The sequence below is a fragment of the Entelurus aequoreus genome, linkage group LG01, assembly GCF_033978785.1.
Source record: "Entelurus aequoreus isolate RoL-2023_Sb linkage group LG01, RoL_Eaeq_v1.1, whole genome shotgun sequence".
Classification (NCBI taxonomy): domain Eukaryota; kingdom Metazoa; phylum Chordata; class Actinopteri; order Syngnathiformes; family Syngnathidae; genus Entelurus; species Entelurus aequoreus.
Window position 1 is genome coordinate 59,311,689 of NC_084731.1, and position 14,295 is coordinate 59,325,983.

Below are 14,295 nucleotides of genomic sequence, written 5' to 3' on the forward strand. Positions count from 1 at the left end.
CCGACTCGTAGAACATCTTCAACATCTTTGTACAGACGTTGAAGGATCCTAGCCTCCTGAGGAAGTAGAGGCGGCTCTGTCCCTTCTTGTAGAGTGCCTCAGCGTGTTTTGACCAATTCAGCTTGTTGTCGATGTGTACTCCCAGGTATTTATAATCCTCAAACATGTCCACATCGACCCCCCTGATGGAAACAGGGGTCGCCGGAGTATTCCTCCTCCTTCCCAGGTCCACAACCAGCTCCTTGGTCTTCGTCACATTGAGCTGGAGGTGGTTCTTTCCACACCATGTGACAAAGTCCTCCACCAGTGCCCTGTATTCCTCATCATCACCATCATCAATACACCCCACTATCGCAGTCATCAGAAAACTTCTGAAGGTGGCAGGACTCTGAGTGATAGTGGAAATCGGTGGTGTAGATGGTGAAGAGGAAGGGGGAGAGGACTGTGCCCTGCGGGGCCCCGGCGTTGCTGACCAGCCTGTCAGACACACAGTCCTGCAGTCGCACGTACTGTGGTCTGTCAGTCAGGTAATCAACAGCCCAGGACACCAAGGGGGCCTCCACCTGCATCGTCTCCAACTTCACACCCAGTAGCCCAGGCCGTATGATATTGAAAGCACTGGAGAAGTCAAAAAACATGACCCTCACACTGCTCGCAGGCTTGTCTAGGTGGGTGTGGGCTTGGTTCAGCAGGTAGATGACTGCGTCTTCCACTCTCAGTTGGGGCTGGTAGGCTAATTGGAGTGGGTCCAGGTGGGGCTTGACTGTAGGGCGGAGTTGTTCCAGGCCCAACCTCTCCATGGTCTTCATGATATGGGAGGTTAGAGCCACCGGCCTGTAGTCCTTCGACGTGCTGGGTCGCGTGCACTTGGGGATGGGGACCACGCATGAGGTTTTCCACAGTGTGGGGACTTTCTGCAGCCTAAGGCTCATGTTGAAGATGTGCTGGAGCACACCACACAGCTGTGGGGCGCAGGCTTTGAGCACCCTGGGGCTCACACCGTCAGGACCCGCGGCCTTGCCTGTTTGTAACTTATTTAGCTGTGCATTCACTTGTTCTGCAGACAGACACACTGGGGGGGGGGGGGGGGTCTCAGGTTGTTGGGGGAGGGGAGGTTCATCAAGCTGAGTTACTAATATGTTACTGCATACGTCAGCAGACTAATTAGGAGTCTTTGTTTGTTTACTTACTACTAAAAGACAAGTTGTCTAGTATGTTCACTATTTTATTTAAGGACTAAATTGCAATATTAAACATATGTACCCTAAGATTTTTTTGTTAAAATAAAGCCAATAATGCAATACAGTACACAGCACCCAGCATTGTCCCACCCACACAACCATCTGATTGGTTACTTACAGAGCGGTAACAGCCAATCAGCATTGCGTATTCAGAGCGGTAACAGCCAATCATTAGTGCGTATTCAGAGCGCATGTAGTCAGTGCTTAGCGTTTAGCAGGTAAGCATCAGGCAGCGGACTCTCCCCAAATTATAATAAACACCTCCCAGTCAACTACTAGTAACATCACTATGAGCCCGTTGACCTTCTAGAAATATAAACTGCAGCTCAGCTCGCTCGCAGTCCTGGTTTGAGGTGAAGGCTAATTCGCTTTTAGCGTAACGTTAGCTTAGGTGTGTTTTTTGTGTGTGTGTGTGCGTGTGTGTGTGTGTGTGTGTGTGTGTTACGAACAGCAAAGCCCTGTCTGTTTGTTATTTCACTTTACCTTTTTCTGTGTTGATTGAGCTGTGTTGAAGCAGCAAAAAAGGACATTATGTTAAATGAAGAGTTTCTGTCTCTGATAGTTGATATAATAATGTAATTGCATCATTAAGCCTACATGAAATCCATGGTGTTCAGGGATGAATAGTCTCTCGTATTGCTATTGTACAATTTTTTCAGCTATAGTTACATTAATCATTAGCAATGGAGCAGCCTAGTTTTGAATGGCAGGGCCCCTGCTATCACATGTTGATAAAAATATAACATTTACATAATAAAAATCAACTACAGGCTTCCCAAATGCTGTAATAAATTAAGCATGATGAGTTGACTTGAAACTGTTTAATGTTGCACTTTTTATATGTAGAACATTTTTTTGTCATTTTATTTAATCTGAGCAACAACTTGAGGCAGTTTAATGTGGATTAACGTGGGCAGAATGATTATAGTGTTCCCAATGTTAAAAGGATAAAGCAATTGTTTACAAAGTTGGTAAATAAATAACCCAAAAATTTATATTTTGTTGTTGTCTTACTGTACCAAAAATGAACCAAACCGTGACATCTCAACCGAGGTACGTACCAAACAAAAATGTTTGTGTACCGTTACACCCCTAGTGTATATATATGTGTATATATGTATGTATACATGTGTGTGTGTATATATGTATATAACTGTATACTGTATATGCGTATATATATATATAATATATATATATATATATATATATATATATATATATATATATATATATATATATATATATATATATATATATATTTTCAAGACGAACATCACCACTAGTTATTTTTTCCCCCGTGACACGGTCAAAAAGATACTTTATAAACCACTCACAGATTCACCCGGTCACTACATTAGTAAAGCTGCACACTCTTTGAATGACAGAGTTGCATTAAAAAAAGCTGCTTTTAGCATCGTTTGCTGTATTTTACTACATGTTGCACGTATTATGCACATGCTACGATTAGATGAAAATGATACTTTATCCTGCTTTCTCTTGTGTTCCCTCAAACTGAATCGTAATGACTTTGTCTTGTTCCATTCCTATTTGGTACCGGACCATGTGGGCAAAGCAGTCCCGTGTAAAATGTTGTGGACATGATTATTTTGTAGACGCGAAAGCAGGTGAGACACCGGAAACGCTGGCAGCCGATGAGTCGGCAGAAGGTAGGGTTGTAGGAGTATGACCACATAGGTACGTCCGTCAGTCTGTGATGTCACAAATGGCCCTTTGTCATAAACACAGCATTCAGGAATCTAAAACTGCGTGCAAGTTCCACAATTAGATGAAAATTATATTTGTCATATTTTGTCTGCTCAAAGCAGGCACTAATGTTGCAATGGCGCCGTTTCTTTAAGGGCTCATTCGGGGTGTCCTAACTTTTTCCACCAATGGCTGCAAATACTGAAAAAAGTCCAAATATGCGGAGGCCATTTTGATATATTTTTTTTTTAAATGCTAAAAACATACATTTGTATATATAGATATGCATATGTGTATATATATACACACATACACACACAAACATATATATATATATATATATATATATATATATATATATATATATATATATATATATATATATATATATATATATATATATATATATATATATATATATATATATATATATATATATATATATATACACACATACACATGCATACATGTATGTATTTAAAGACAAAACCTTGAGTCAGATCCGTATTATAGGTGACTAAGTATATTATTAATTATTAGTTAGAACATTTCAGCTTTTTCTCATTCAATTCTAATTTTTTCCCTATTTACTTACACTTCACTGTTTTTGTCACAAGGTGTTGGTGACGAACCCCAAGATGCAGAGAAGGCAGGCTTGGTGCAGGAAAACATGATTTAATGTCCACAATAAAGGAAAAACACAAACCAGGAACAGGCAAACTGGAAACAGGAACCAGAAAACAGAAAAACTGGAAATAGCTAACAGGGTCTGGCTAACAGGAAAACACAAAACAAGGAGCTAGGAGACAGCAAACTGTAAATAGCTATAGGAACCAGCCAACAGGAACAGCTTACCGCAAATAACGACATCAACGAGTATTAGCACGACAGGTAGTGATGACAACGACAATACTCCAGCCCAGACTGGCTGGCAAGGCAGGTTTAAATAGCATCTGACTGATTGACATCAGGTGTGGCCAGGTGCCAATCAGCCGCAGCTGAGGGAACACAGCGCTCAGGGAGACAAGCAGGAAACAACCAAAATACAAGCGCTGACAGGAAATAAAGACAAACACAGAGGAAAAACTAAAACATAATCAAACTGTCAGAGACAAGCCTGACAGTTGCCCCCCTTCCCATAACGGATACCAGACGTTCTAGAAAACTCCCCCCCCCAAAAACAGTCCAAAGTCACGGGAGGGTGGAGGGAGGACAAGGCGGTGGGTTGCCAGGCCAAGTGTCCCCGCAACCAGCGGGGAAGAGTCAGGTGGCGACGGCGAGTTGAACGCCGCCGCAATTTGCGAGGCGGTCGCCCATGGAACGACCACATCCGTGGCCGATGAGAGGATGGTGGCGCCCTCTGCTGGCCCACCGGAGAGGATGGTGGCGCCCTCTGCTGCTGGCCCACCGGAGATGATGGTGGCGCCCTCTGCTGCTGGCCCACCGGAGATGATGGTGGCGCCCTCTGCTGCTGGCCCACCAGAGATGATGGTGGCGCCCTCTGCTGCTGGCCCACCAGAGATGATGGTGGCGCCCTCTGCTGCTGGCCCACCGGAGATGATGGTGGCACCCTCTGCTGCTGGCCCACCGGAGATGATGGTGGCGCCCTCTGCTGCTGGCCCACCGGAAATGATGGTGCGCCGGCGTCTGCTGGCCCACCGGAAATGATGGTGGCGCCGGCGTCTGCTGGCCCACCGGAGATGATGGTGGCGCCGGCGTCTGCTGGCCCACCGGAGATGATGGTGGCGCCGGCGTCTGCTGGCTCACCGGAGATTATGGTGGCGCCTGCGTCTGCTGGCCCACCGGAGATGATGGTGGCGCCGGAGATGATGGTGGCGCCGGCGTCTGCTGGCCCACCGGAGATGATGGTGGCGCCGGAGATGATGGTGGCGCCGGCGTCTGCTGGCCCACCGGAGATGATGGTGGCGTCTGCTGGCCCACCGGAGATGATGTGGCGGCATCTGCTGGCCTACTGGAGATGATTTTTCGCCGTCTGCTGGCCCACCGGAGATGATGGTGGCGGCTTCTGCTGGCCCACCGGAGATGATGGTGGCGGCATCTGCTGGCCCACCGGAGATGATGGTGGCGGCGTCTGCTGGCCCACCGGAGATGATGGCGCCGTCTGTTGCAGACCCACTGGGGTGAGAAGTAGCTGTGCCTCCCCAGCTGCACAGCTACTCATAGCCCCCCCCCCCCCCCCCCCCCCCTCAGATAGGACCACAGACGAAAGGGATGGGTGGGAGAGGGCTTGAAAAGAGGCCGAAGTTTTCTTCAATTCAGCCATCATCGCCAGAATCCCTTCAAGCCTCTCCGCCATGGAAATCTCCGCGGGGTTTGTATTAGGCTGGAGTATTCTGTCACAAGGTGTTGGTGACGAACCCCAAGATGCAGAGAAGGCAGGCTTGGTGCAGGAAAACATGATTTAATGTCCACAATAAAGAAAAAACACAAACCAGGAACTAGGAACAGGCAAACTGGAAACAGGAACCAGAAAACAGAAAAACTGGAAATAACTAACTGCTAACAGGATCTGGCTAACAGGAAAACACAAAACAAGGAGCTAGGAGACAGCAAACTGTAAATAGCTATAGGAACGGAACCAGCCAACAGGAACAGCTTACCGCAAATAACGACATCGACGAGTATTAGCACGACAGGTAGTGATGACAACGACAATACTCCAGCCCAGACTGGCTGGCAAGGCAGGTTTGAATAGCATCTGGCTGATTGACACCAGGTGTGGCCAGGTGCCAATCAGCCGCAGCTGAGGGAACACAGCGCTCAGGGAGACAAGCAGGAAACAACCAAAATAAAAGCGCTGACAGGAAATAAAGACAAACAGAGGAAAAACTAAAACATAACCAAACAGTCAGGGACAAGCCTGACAGTTTTTAACTCTATAAAAATATAATTTAAAAAAAGTATAATATTATTGTGTGACTGCATAATCTAGTATGTCAAAAATTATGCCTGTACAACAATATTGATGTTCAGTTAGACATTTAACAGTGTTTATTATTGTTGTTGTAATGTTTCAAATTAATTAATTCATAAGTTGGTATTATTTTAATTTTGTAATGAACTAACTAACTAAACTTTGGTCAATTTAATTTCATTTCATTTCATTCTATTTTATTTCATTTTATTTTATTTTGAGAGCTTCTAATATCTTAGATCAGAGATGTCTAAATTATTTCCACCAAGGGCCACATACTGAAAAGTCAAAGTAACCATTGGCCATTTTGATATTTCTTAATTGAAAAAATGCTAGAAAACGATATTTTATATATTTAAAGACAAACCTTTGTGTCATAGGTGACAAAGTATATTATTATTAATTATTTGTTTGATAAATGTCAGCTTTTTCTCATTACATTCTGATTTCTAGTCTTTTTTCTGACATTTTTACTTTTCTTTTTTTTTACTAACAATATGCTGCAAGCCAACAAATTTCGATCTGCAGGCCGCAAACGGCCCCTGTGCCGCACTCAAGCTCCATCAGGTTGGATGGGAAGCATTGGTTTTCATCCAGGATGTCTCTGTACATTTTGCATTTATCTTTCCCTCTATCCTGACTAGTCCCCCAATTCCTGACTCTGAAAAGCACCCCCACAGCATGATGCTGCCACCACCATGCTTCACTGTAGGGATGGTGATGAGCGGTGCCTGGTTTCCTCCTAACATTCACGCCAAAGACTTTAATCTTTGTCTCATCAGACCAGAGAATTTAGTTTCTGATGGTCTGAGAGTCTTTCAGGTGCATTTTGGCAAACCTTTGACAAAAAATGGCTTCAGCGGTGGTTGTCCTGTCATTATGGGGTATTGTGTGTAGATTTTTGAGGACAAAAATGAATGTATTATTTAGTACAATCACTGCTTCCACTGATCTCCTGCATGTTCCTTTCAGTGTTCCTGTGCATCTCCGTGCTGGCACAGCCTGCAGATGTTAAATGCGAGAACGTCTACAAGGACTTCTCTGACTGCGTCCTGGAGCTGGGAGAGAGCATGGACAACTACAAGGAGAACGTGACCAGTGAGACGGGAGTGGCGGCTGTGTGCAGGTGACCCCAACCATGAAGTGATGCTTGATCCATGAAGTGATGTTTGATCCATTAAGTGATGCTTGATCCATGAAGTGATGCTTGAGCCATGAAGTGATGTTTGATCCATGGAGTGATGCTTGATCCATGGAGTGATGTTTGATCCATGGAGTGATGTTTGATCCATGGAGTGATGTTTGATCAATGGAGTGATGTTTGATCCATGGAGTAATGCTTGATCCATGAAGTGATGTTTGATCCATGAAGTGATGCTTGATCCATGAAGTGGTGTTAGATCCATGAAGGGATGTTTGATCCATGAAGTGATGTTTGATCCATGAAGTGATGTTTGATTCATGAAGTGATGCTTGGTCCATGAAGTGATGTTTGATCCATGAAGTGATGTTTGATCCATGAAGTGATGTTTGATCCATGAAGTGATGTTTGATCCATGAAGTGATGCTTCATCCATGGAGTGATGTTTGATCCATGGAGTGATGCTTGATCCATGAAGTGATGCTTCATCCATGGAGTGATGTTTGATCCATGGAGTGATGCTTGATCCATGAAGTGATGTTTGATCCATGGAGTGATGTTTGATCCATGGAGTGATGTTTGATCCATGGAGTGATGCTTGATCCATGAAGTGATGCTTGATCCATGAAGTGATGCTTGATACATGAAGTGATGCTTGATCCATGAAGTGGTGTTTGATCCATGAAGTGATGTTTGATCCATGAAGTGTTGTTTGATTCATGAAGTGATGCTTGATCCATGAAGTGATGTTTGATCCATGAAGTGATGCTTGATTCATGGAGTGATGCTTGATCCATGAAGTGATGCTTGATCCATGAAGTGATGTTTTGATCCATGAAGTGATCCAGCAGACAAATAGGAGGTGATCATCCGAGAGGAAGAAGACACAAAAAAATGGCGCTCAAAGCCACTGAGTCGTTTTTCTAAATAATTGATGACTTTGCCGCGACGGTTAGGAAATTCCTGACTGTGGTTGTTGTTGTTTCGTAGTTGTTGTTGTAGTTGTTAAGTGGTTGTTGTTGTTTAGTGGTGGTTGTTGTTGTTTAGTGGTTGTTGTTGTTGTTTAGTGGTTGTTTTTATTGGTCGTTTTTAGTGGTTCTTGTTGTTTAGTATTTTTCGTTTAATGGTTGTTGTTGTTTTTGTTGTTTAGTGTTTGTTGTTTTTAGTAGTTGTTGTTTAGTGGTTGTTGTTTAGTGTTTGTTGTTTTTTATTAGTTGTTGTTTAGTGGTTGTTCTTGTTTAGTAGTTGTTTAGTGTTTTTTTGTTTAGTTGTTGTTGTTTAGTGTTTGTTGTTGTTTAGTTGTTGTTTGGTGATTATTGTTGTTTAGTGGGTGTTGTTGTTGTTTAATGGTTGTTGTTGGTTAGTAGTAGTTGTTGTTGTTGTTTAGTGGTGGTTGTTGTTTAGGAGTTGTTGTTTGGGAGTTGTTGTTTAGTAGTAGTTGTAGTTGTTGTTGTTTAGTGGTTGTTGTTTTGTATTTGTTGTTGTTTAGTGTTTGTTGTTGTTGTTTAGTGGTTGTTCTTGTTTAGTTGTTGTTGTTGTTGTTTAGTGGTTGTTCTTGTTTAGTTGTTGTTGTTCAGTGGTTGTTTTTTTTAGTGGTTGTTGTTGTTGTTTAGTGGTTGTTCTTGTTTAGTTGTTGTTGTTTTTAGTGGTTGTTGTCATTTAGTGGTTGTTCTTGTTTAGTTGTTGTTGTTGTTGTTGTTTAGTGGTTGTTGTTTTTAGAGATTGTTGTCATTTAGAGGTTGTTGTTGTTTAGTGGTTGTTGTTGTTGTTTAGTGGTTGTCGTTGTTTCGTCTTAGTTCTCATTTAGTGGTTGATGTTTAGTGGTTGTTGTTGTTTAGTGGTTGTGGTCGTTTAGTGGTTGTTCTTTTTTAGTAGTTGTAGTTGTTTCATGTTTTTTGTTGTTTAGTGGTTGTTGTTTAGTTGTAGTTGCTGTTGTTGTTTAGTTGTTGTTGTTTTTGGTTGTTGTTTAGTAGTTGTTGTTGTTTAGTAGTTGTTGTTTAGTGGTTGTTGTTGTTTAGTGGTCGTTGTTTTTTAGTGGTTGTTGTCATTTAGCGGTTGTTGTTGTTTAGTGGTTGTCATTGTTTTGTCGTTGTTGTTATTTAGTTGTTCATGTTTAGTTGTTGTTGTTTTTGTTTAGCGGTTGTTGTTTAGTGGTTTTCATTGTTTCGTCGTTGTTGTTATTTAGTGGTTGATGTTTAGTTGTTGTTGTTTAGTGGTTGTGGTTGTTTAGTGTTTGTTGTTTTTTAGTAGTTGTTGTTGTTTAGTGTTTTTTGTTGTTTAGGGTTTGTTGTTTTGTATTAGTTGTTGTCGTTTTGTGGTTGTTCTTGTTTAGTAGTTGTTGTTTCGTGTTTTTTGTTGTTTAGTGGTTGTTGTTTAGTTGTAGTTGCTGTTGTTGTTTAGTTGTTGTTGTTTATTGGTTGTTGTTTAGTAGTTGTTGTTTTTTAGTAGTTATTGTTTAGTGGTTGTTGTTTTTAGTGGTTGTTGTCATTTAGCGGTTGTTGTTGTTTAGTGGTTGTCATTGTTTTGTTGTTGTTATTTAGTGGTTCATGTTTAGTTGTTGTTGTTTTTGTTTAGCGGTTGTTGTTTAGTGGTTGTCATTGTTTCGTCGTTGTTGTTATTTAGTAGTTGATGTTTAGTTGTTGTTGTTTGGTGGTTGTTGTTGTTCAGTGGTTGTTTTTGTTTAGTGGTTGTTGTTGTTTAGTGTTTGTTGTTTTGTATTAGTTGTTGTTTAGTGGTTGTTCTTGTTTAGTCATTGTTGTTTTTTTGTGGGGGTTTTTTAGTCGTGGTTGTTGTTGTTGTTTAGTGGTGGTTGTTGTTGTTGTTGTTGTTTAGTCGTGGTTGTAGTATAGTGGTTGTTGTTGGACTCCAGCACGGCGACACATTTCTGTTGCATCATTGCCACTGGTAGATTGTTCTGCGATATTGTCTCTCTTGGATGCGGTTGCCATGGTAATTCAAGCTCAGTCTGTATCCATCACTGATGAAGGAACACTCACAAGAGCCAGGAAGAAATGCAGGCTGGGAAAAAAAACATGACCGCTCGGGATGTGCCATACCCCTGATTTTCCTTCCGGTCCGATACCAGGTAAAATTCAGGCTGGTATTGGCGATACCGATCTGATACTTTGAGCAAATATACCTAACGTGTCTGCTAAAATTCAAACAGTTGTGTGTTTACAAATAATAACATATTTATCGAAAAAAAAAGCAACTGTAAAATGTAAGAATAAAGAGCAAAAAGTCAGAATATAATGAGAACAAACTAAACTTTTTGAACTAATAAATAATAATCATTGACTTAGTCACCTATTACACAATTGTTTGTCTGTATAAATGTATATAATATCTGTTTTATCATTTTTTTTTATTTTTATTTTTTAAATATATCAAAATGGTCCCCCATACTTGACTTTTCAGTACACGGCCCTTGGTGGAAAAAGTTTAGACACTCCTGATCTAAAATATTAGAAGCTCTTAAAAATATTAATAATGATGATATTAAAATAAAATGTACTTAAAACATAATATAAACAAAGTTTAGTTTGTTAGTTGAAAAATAATAACAACCATAATAAAGACTGTTAAATGTGTAACTGAACATTAATATTTTCTTACAGGCAGAATTGTTGACACACTAAGTTATGCAGTTACACAATAATATTATTATTATTTTATTTTTATTCTTACATGGGGGGAAAAAAAATTTAAAAATGTAATGAGAAAAAGCAAAACTTTTTAAACTAATAAATAATAATAATTTACTTAGTCACCTTTGACACGATTTATTGGCTTTATAAATGTATATCATATATGTTTTCGCACCACAAATCTAAAATATTAGAAGGTCTTAAAAAAATTAATAATAATAATATTAAAATAAATAATAATATTAAAATGATTCAAAAAATATTCATTTGAAAAATAACAGCAACCATGATAAAGACTGTTAAATGTGTAACTGAACAATATTATTTTCTTACAGGCAGAATTTTTTACACACTAACTTACACAATAATATTATTGTCATTTTATTTTTATTCTTAAATGGGAAAAAACAACAGTAAAAATTTAAGAAAAAAGAGCAAAAATATCGCTATGTAATTAAAAAAAAAAGCTCAAATGTTTAAACTAATAATTAATAATAATATACATTGTCACCTACAATACAAGGCTGACACAATATCTGTTTTTAGCTTTTTTATTTAATTAAAGAAAATATCAAAATGGCCCCCGTATATTAACTTTTCAGTACGCGGCCCTTGGTGGAAAAAAACTAAAATATTAGAAGGTCTCAAAATAAAAATAAAATACACTTAAAATACAAACAAAGTTTAGTTAGTTGATTAAAAACATTTTTATTATTTTATAAACTTTCTAATGTGTAACATTAATATTTTTGTACAGGCAGAGTTTTAGACACCCTAAGTTGTGCAGTTACACAATAATATTATTATTTTATTTGTATTCTAACATGGGAAAAAACAACAGTAAAAATATAAGAAAAAATAGCAAAAATATATCTATGTAATAAAAAAAAAAAGCTGACATTTTTTAACTAATAATTAATAATAATATACATAGTCACCTACCATACAAGGCTGACAAGGCTGGTTTTAGCATTTTTATTTAATTAAACAAAATATCAAAATGGTCCCCTAACATAAAATATTAGAAGGTCTCAAAATAAAAATAAAATACACTTAAAATATAAACAAAGTTTAGTTAGTTGATTAAAACATTGTCATTATTTTCTCAACTCTGTCCAATGTCTATTTTTGTACAGGCAGAAATGTTGACACCCTAAGTTGTACAGTTACACAATAATACTATCATTATTTTATTTTTATTCTTACATGGCAGCCGCATTTGTCGATATTTTGATTTGAGGATGGATATTAGAGCAGAGAGATCCGGTATCGACATTTCAGTATGGCTCCGCACATGACTAATGGCCGCCATGTTGTGATGTTTGTTTGCCGCAGCCACTGGGAAGCGTTCCACACGTGCGCCCTGACGGCGTTGTCTGACTGCCGGCAGGAGGTGAGCGCCATCTGGGAGACTCTGAGGCAGGACGCCAGGAAGATCCACTTCCAGGGGAACTTGTTCAACCTGTGCAGCCCCAGCTCCTCTCCCAACATCGCCGCACCTGTGGCGGCGCTCACCCTACCTCTCACCGCCATGCTGCTCACCACCGGGCCCAGGTGGTGCCTCATGTAGGTGGGTGGGAAGTGTGGCGCAGGGGGGCCGAGGGGGGGGGGGGGGGCGCGTCCAGTCTTCCTGAGCACATAAAGCCAAGGAGCACACAAAGGTCACACATCTCCTTACTAATCGTGTCTTTTAAAAGCTGTTTTATCAAGGAAAGATTCCAAATAGAGCAATAGCATCCCTCTGGTTCACTATGCTAACAGCTAGTTATATACAATAATAATATTAGCTTTTATGGCGGTTATAACCTGTTTTTTTACACTTTAACTACATTAAAGTGCTAAGAGAACTAACATTTGAGAAGATAATTGCCACACTTCTTATGATGTTAAGCTAGCTAACTATCCAGTGTTAGTGTTTTCAACATGTTTGGTTAAGGAATTTAGCCACATTTTAATAGATGGATAGATAGTACTTTATTGATTCCTTCAGGAGAGTTCCCTCAGGAAAATTAAAATTCCAGCAGCAGTGTACAAAATTGAAATCAAATTTAAAAAGTAAAAAGTTAATAATGGGGGTATAAATGGAAACAAAATAGAAAAATCTTACAATAGAATAAAAATAATAAGCAACAATGAGAATAAAAATATAACAGTAAAATATGAATATACGAAGAGAAACTAGGCAGTAGTGACCATGTTATGAAAAAGTATTGCACTGTTATTGTTTTGCATCCCCTGTCATCCTAGCCCCCCCCCCCCCCCCCCCCCCCCCCCCCCCCCCCAAAAAAAAAAGAGGAGTTGTGCAGTCTGATGGCGTGTGGGACAAAGGAGTTTTTTAGTCTATTAGTCCTGCACTTCTGATGAAGCAGTCTTGCACTGAACAGGCTCCTCTGGCTACTGATAATGGTATGCAGAGTGTGACTGGCATCATCCAGGATGCTCACTAGTTTTTCCACAGTCCTCTTCTCTGCCACCGTCACCAGTGAGTCCAGTTTTATTCCGATCGTAGAACCGGCCCGCCTGATCAGTTTCTCCAGTCTGGAGCTGTCCTTCTTAGATGTACTGCCCCCCGTCTCCCCCCCCCCCCCCCCCGCAAACCCCCCCACCCCAGCACACTACGATGTAGTACAGCACACTGGCAACCACAGACTGGTAGTACATAATGTTGTTTTTACATTATTTGTTTTCACACACACACACACACAAACAAATGCATTCCATTTAGTAACAAACTGAAAAATCGACAAAACGAATAAATAAATGTAAATATAAACATTGTGTTTGCTAGGCTAACTATCCAATGTTAGTATTTTCAACACATTTAGTCAAGGAAATGAAGCCAAATTTTAGTAGCAAAATTTTAGTTAGCAAATATTTTAGCTTAAATATTTATGTATGTATGTATATGTATATATTTAATATATATATTATGTGTATATATATATATATACACACACACACACATATACATGCATATACCGTATATACATGTATACAAATATATACATATATATATATACTGTATATGCAAAATTTTTGTTTAAATAAATATATATATGTATGTATAAGTATGCATATATATGTTTATATACATATATGTATACGTATGAATATATATACATACATACATATACCTATACATATATACAGTATATATAATATAATATATAATATATAATATATATATATATATATATATATATATATATATATATTATATATATAATTTTTAAAATATGGACAAAACGAATAAATACATGTAAATGTAAACATAATATTTGATACAGCAGTCTACCCAGGAGGATCAAATCAAGTTGAAGTTATGAGATGTCTTTTTTTTTTAAACTGAAGGAATCATACACAGAAAATGAAAAATGGGTTCAAGCAATGTTAGCATTTATCCAGCATTGACTTATTTGAAACTGGATCCCCATTTATACAATACAGTTTAGTTTCATTAGTCCATGTTAAGGGGGTGTCCCGATTTGATATCAGCCAGAAAAAACTATCGACTTGCATCTAAAATCTCTGATACAAGCGCCGATACGTGATAACATCGAAATGTCCTCCAATAAGCAATCAAGTTTGGTATTTGCTTGTATTAGAGTCAAGTCATTTACAAAAGGT

At 39.3% G+C, this 14,295-nt stretch overlaps 1 protein-coding gene across 1 annotated transcript in view; it reads left to right on the forward strand.

The window, feature by feature from the left end:
* Window positions 1-14,295, forward strand: part of LOC133655265 (neuritin-like) — a 38,095-nt gene that overhangs the window by 4,745 nt on the left and 19,055 nt on the right. The window contains exons 2-3 of the mRNA XM_062055258.1: window positions 6,853-7,006; window positions 12,004-12,238. Coding sequence (XP_061911242.1) covers window positions 6,853-7,006; window positions 12,004-12,238 — 389 coding nt within the window. The remainder of the gene's footprint in view (window positions 1-6,852; window positions 7,007-12,003; window positions 12,239-14,295) is intronic.